The sequence below is a fragment of the Hylobates moloch genome, unplaced genomic scaffold (assembly GCF_009828535.3).
Source record: "Hylobates moloch isolate HMO894 unplaced genomic scaffold, HMol_V3 SCAFFOLD_12, whole genome shotgun sequence".
Taxonomy (NCBI): Eukaryota; Metazoa; Chordata; class Mammalia; order Primates; family Hylobatidae; genus Hylobates; species Hylobates moloch.
Window position 1 is genome coordinate 100,771,130 of NW_026652287.1, and position 5,670 is coordinate 100,776,799.

At 47.6% G+C, this 5,670-nt stretch overlaps 1 protein-coding gene across 1 annotated transcript; it reads left to right on the forward strand.

Annotated features, from left to right (window-relative positions):
• Positions 1-323: 323 nt before the first annotated feature.
• On the forward strand, positions 324-5,470 carry DPRX (divergent-paired related homeobox). Its single transcript, XM_032171699.2, has 3 exons — positions 324-459; positions 2,724-2,878; positions 5,057-5,470. The coding sequence occupies exons 1-3, from the start codon at positions 432-434 to the stop codon at positions 5,447-5,449; spliced, it is 576 nt and encodes a 191-aa protein (XP_032027590.1). The 5' UTR covers positions 324-431; the 3' UTR covers positions 5,450-5,470.
• Positions 5,471-5,670: the final 200 nt, after the last annotated feature.

Genomic DNA, 5,670 nt, shown 5'->3' on the forward strand with positions numbered 1-5,670 from the left:
AGGCAGAGGCTGCGGTGAGCCACGATGGTGTCATTGCACTCCAGCCTGGGTGACAGAGCAGGACTCTGTCTCAAAAAAAATAAAAAATAAAAATAAATAAAGAAAAGAAATTGCAGCTTCTGCTCAGGAGGTCTGGAGTGGGCCAGGATTCTGCATTTTAACAACTCCCAGGAGTGTTAGTGGGGCTGGTTTGTGGACTCACCTTTGAGTCGTTGGTCTCCGCTCAATCAATATTAGATAAAATGACAGTATTGGGAGAAATCCAGGGGGCTCTGGAGGACCGAGGGATCATATTGGAGGCAGATAGGGCAGAGAAAGGTGGAGGAGGTGGGAGTCGGGTGTGGCTGTGGAGGAAGCTACTTAAGTCCGGATTCGATCTTTGCTAATTCTTATCCCTGGACCTGAACCCAGGCGCACATCTGGATTAGAAGATGCCAGGCTCAGAGGATCTTCGTAAAGGTAAGCCAGAAAAAATGAGAACTGAAGCGAAGACACGTGAAGAAGTGGAAAGCAGCTGGCGGTGGGAAAAGGCAGAGGAACCAGGCAGCTGAAGCCGGTGCTTCGTCCACGTGGGTGGTGGAGACTTCCCACACAGGCTGTCATCGTTTTTGTTGTTGTTTTTGTTTTGTTTTGTTTTTTGTTTTTTGAGACGGAGTCTCACTCTGTCACTCAGGCTGGAGTGCAGTGGCACGATCTCAGCTCACTGCAACCTCCATCTCCCAGGTTCAAGCAATTCTCCTGCCTCAGCCTCCCGAGTAGCTGGGATTACAGGCACACGCCACCATACCTGGCTAATTTTTTTTTTTATTTTTAGTAGAGACGGGGTTTCACCATATTAACCAGGCTGGTCTCGAACTCCTGACCTTGTGATCCGTCTGGCTCAGCCTCCCAAAGTGCTGGGGTGACAGGCGTGAGCCATTGCACCCGGCCCAATTTTTGTATCTTTATAGAGATGGGGTTTCACCATGTTGGCCAGGTTGATCTCAAACCCCTGACCTCATGTGATCCGCTGGCCTCGGCCTCCCAAAGTGCTGGGATGACCAGCGTGAGCCACGGTGCCCGGCCGCAGCTGTCATCTGACAGCACAGGCAAATGCAGGGAAGCCTGTTTCTGCCTTCGAATCCCAAATCTTCTCCCTCGTTGTTGTGTCCTAATGCTTCCCACCCCCATGCTTGTTCTTGAGAGCAGGGGAATCTGATTCCTATGAGGATGATTAGGTCCTAAATAGAATATAGGCTTAGCCAAGCTGGAAATCTCATGTTCATGGGAACTTACTAGATTCTGGAGCTGCTGCCAAACCATTTTCAGGCACGATGCAATTCCGATCTTTTAGAGCCAGGCATGCGGTGGCTCGTGCCTGTCATCCCGGCACTTTGGGAGGCCTAGGCGGGCAGGTTGCTTCAGCCCAGGAGTTCAAGACCAGCCCGGGCAACAAAACAAGATGTTGTCTCTACAAAAAATACAAAAATTAGCTGAGCATGGCAGTGTCCTTTAATTCCAGCTACTCGGGAGGCTGAAGTGAGAGGATCGCTTGAGCCTGGGGAGGTTGAGGCTGAAGTGAGCCGTGGTCATGCCACTGGGCAACACAGCAGTACACTGTCTCCAGAAAAAGAAAGTAAAAGGTGATGTCTGTGACAGCAGTGATGTTATTTTTCTGCTTATTTCCTTGCTATATTCCTAAAAGAATAGACGTAATAAACATTGAATACATGATAAGAATAAAACCATGTCCATCACCTTGGATTGAGTTGCCTATTTCTACACAAAGAAAATAGAACCCAAGAGGTAAGGCACAAGCAATCCCTTATTTATTTATTTATTTATTTATTTATTTATTATTTTTTTATTTTTTTTTTTGAGACAGGGTCTCCCTCTGTCTCAGGCTGGAGTGCAATGGCGTAATCTCGGCTCACCACAGCCTCTGCCTCCGGTGTTCAGTCGATTCTCCTGCCTCAGCCTCCTGAGCAGCTGGGGTTGCAGGCATGCACCACCGCGCCCGGCTAATTTTTGTATTTTTAATAGAGACAGGGTTTCACCATGCTGGCCAGACTGGTCTTGAACTCATGACCTGATGTGATCTGCCCGCCCTGGCCTCCCAAAGTGCTGGGATTACAGGCGTGAGCAAGGGATCCCGTGTTTAAATGATAACAGAAAAAAAGGATGGAGGAACCAAGGGGGAAAGGAACAACCCTTTCCTATAAAAATGACAAATGAGGCTTGGAAAAACAAGGACAAAATGCAGATCAAGTTGTCCTCCCGCTTCAGCCTCCCACAGTCCTGGGACTGCAGCCTGAGGCACGACCCTGGCCAGCGGTGTCTGGATATCTAAGAACCTCAGTCACGACTGGGCACGGTGGCTCACACATGTAATTCAACACTTTGGGAGGCTGAGGCAGGTGGATCACCTGATGTCAGGAGTTCGAGACCAGCCTAGCCAACATGGTGAAACCCTGTCTCTGCTAGAAATACAAAAATTATCCAGGCATGGTGGCATGTGCCTGTAATCCCAGCTACTCGGGAGGCTGAGGCAGGAGAATCGCTTGAACTCAGGAGGTGGAGGTTGCAGTGAGCTGAGATTGTGCCAGTGCACTCCAGCCTGGGTGATGGAACCTCAGTCACTTGGTCATCATGGTGTACCTCAGTGGAAAGGAAAGGAAAGTTCAGGCTTTTGAGAATGGAGTTGTTAGTATTTCCCATCTGTGTCTTTCTCCCCCTCTTTCAAGGCAAGGACCAGAAGCATTCACACAGGAAACGAACCATGTTCACTAAGAAGCAACTGGAAGATCTGAACATCTTGTTCAATGAGAACCCATACCCAAACCCCAGCCTTCAGAAAGAAATGGCCTCGAAAATAGACATACACCCAACAGTACTGCAGGTTGGAAAATGATCCCTCTTCTCACTAAACTGCCTTTCTGATCTAATCTAAATTCAGAGTCCCTCCAGGATAATTCTTGAGGTCTCATTCCAATTGCCAATCTTCCCCAAACCCACACTCTCCTACTCACGTCCCCGTAAACCTTTCTTCAACCCCCTAGAGCAAGAATGGGAAAATTTTTCCAGTAAAGGACCAGGTAGTAAATAATTGAAGCTTTGTGGGCCATACCGTCTCTCTAGCAACTATTTTAACTATGCCACCACAGTGCAAAGGCAGCTACAGACAACGTAAACAAGAGGCCCATCTGTGTTCCCAGAAACTCTTTTACTCAGGTTGGAGTGCGGTGGTGCAATCACAGCTCATTGCAGCCTCGACCTCCCGGGCTCAAGCAATCCTCCCACCTCAGCCCCACAAGTAACTGGGACTACAGGTGCCCACTACCATGCCTGGCTAATTTTTTTTTTTTTTTTTTTTTTGAGATGGAGTCTCACTCTTTTGCCCAGGCTGGAGTGCAGTGGCATGATCTCAGCTCACTGCAACCTCCGCCTCCCGGGTTCAAGCGATTCTCCTGCCTCAGCTTCCCTAGTAGCTGGGATTACAGGAGTGCACCACCACGCCCAGCTAATGTTTTTATTTTTAGTAGAGACAGGGTCTCACCAGGTTGGCCAGCCTGGTCTCGAACTCCTGACTTCAGGTGATCTGCCTCCCTCAGCCTCCCAAAGTGTTGGGATTACAGGCGTGAGCCACTAAGCCCGGCTGTATTTTTTTTTTTTGGTAGAGATGGGGTTTCGCTATGTTGCCCAGGAGGCTGATCTTGAACTCCTGGTCTCAAGTGATTCACCTGCCTTGGCCTCCCAAAGTGTCAAGATTACAGGCATGAGCCACTGCTCCTGGCCTGAAGTTTATACAATTTTCACATTACAAAATAGTGTTCTTTTGTTTTAAGACAGGGTGTTGCTCTTGCCCACATTGGAGTGTAGTGGCACCACCATAGCTCACTGCAGCTTCGAATTCCTGGGCTGAAGCCATCCTCCCACCCAGATTCCCAAGTAGGTGGGTCTACAGGTGTGTGGTACTATAGCCTTCCGAGTAGCTGATACTACTGGTGTGTACCACCAGGCCCAGCCAATTTGTGTGTTTTTTGTAGAGATGGGGTTTCGTCATGTTGCCCAGGCTGGACTCAAACTCCTGAAATCAAGCGATCCACCCACCTCAGCCTCCCAGAGTTCTGGGATTATAGGCATGAGCCACTGTGCCTGGCCAGTAGTATTCTTTTATTTTCTCTTTTTTCTTTCAGTCCCAACACACATACAACACAAAATAGTACTCTTATTGTGTTTGTTTTTTCTCAACCATTTTAAAATGTAAAGCCTATTAGTGCATGGGTGATACAAAGACAGGGGGTGGTCAGATTTGGCCACGAGCCTTAGCTGGCTGCCCTGAGTCCCAGAGCAGCCCCTGCAACTGTTCCCCTTGCTCTCCTATCCCCTGCTCTCGGTTTTCTGACCCGTGTCTCAATTTCTGTCCCCAAAATCTCTCATTTCTGCCCCTTTCTGGGAGTAGATTGAGAAGGGTTCCACAAACAGGATATAAGTGGCCAAGCTGTGGCACCAGCTGTTCTCACCTAGAAGTACTCATATTATCAACTAAAAGGAGAACTTGGGCTGGGTATGGTGGCTCATGCCTGTAATCCCAGCACTTTGGGAAGCCAAGGCGGGCGGATTATGAGGTCAGGAGTTCGAGACCAGCCTGGCCAATATGGTGAAACCCTGTCTGTACTAAAAATACAAAAATTAGCCAGGCATAGTGGTGTGAGCCTGTAGTCCCTGCTACTCAGGAGGCTGAGGCAGAAGAATCGCTTGAACCTGGGAGGCGGAGGTTGCGGTGAGCCAAGATCGTGGTACTGAACTCCAGCCTGGGCGACAAAGTGAGACTACATCTCAAAAATAAAATAAAATAAAATAAAAATAAATAAATAAATATTTGGATAGGAGAGTTTAAGGGCCAAAAAAAAAAAAAAAGAAAAAAAAGAAAAGTTAAAAACTTAAAGCTTAAAAACAGAATATAAATAAATAAAATATGTTTAACAAAATAAAAACTAAAAAGTAAAAATTTTTAAAAAACAGAATGACAAGTCATCTGAATTCCACTCCATTCTCTTCTCTCTCTTCCCTTCAGGTCTGGTTCAAGAATCACAGAGCAAAACTCAAGAAAGCCAAATGCAAGCATATTCATCAAAAACAAGAAACTCCACAACTGCCAATACCAGAGGGTGGGGTCACCACCAGTGTCGGTCTGAGAAATGCAGACACACTACCCAGATTGCCCAACGCTGCTCACCCGATCGGCCTGGTGTACACGGGTCATCGAGTCCCCTCATTCCAGCTCATCCTGTACCCCAACCTCAAGGTCCCCGCAAATGACTTCATTGGCCACAGAATAGTCCATTTTGGCTGCTGCCAAGATCCTAACATATACTGCCTCTACCCCATTCTGGAATCCCAAGTTTGCACTCCAGGCTTCCATTCTGGCTCTTCTGCCTGTTCATCTAACCAAAGTGGAGAGAGATGATAAATACAAAAAGTCACATGTTGTAATGGTGTGTGTGTGATACTGTGACATTTGTATTTGGTCTTCATGCCTGTTTCCTGGAAAGCAGCTCCAGAATTCCATGGAGTCTCCAAAGTGCCGTCTTTTTGTATTTTGTGTGCTAATGTTCACCGATAGCTTCAGGATGGGGACTGGTCTCTGGAAAGACCCCAGTAGGATTAGAGGGCAAACTTCTGGGAGGG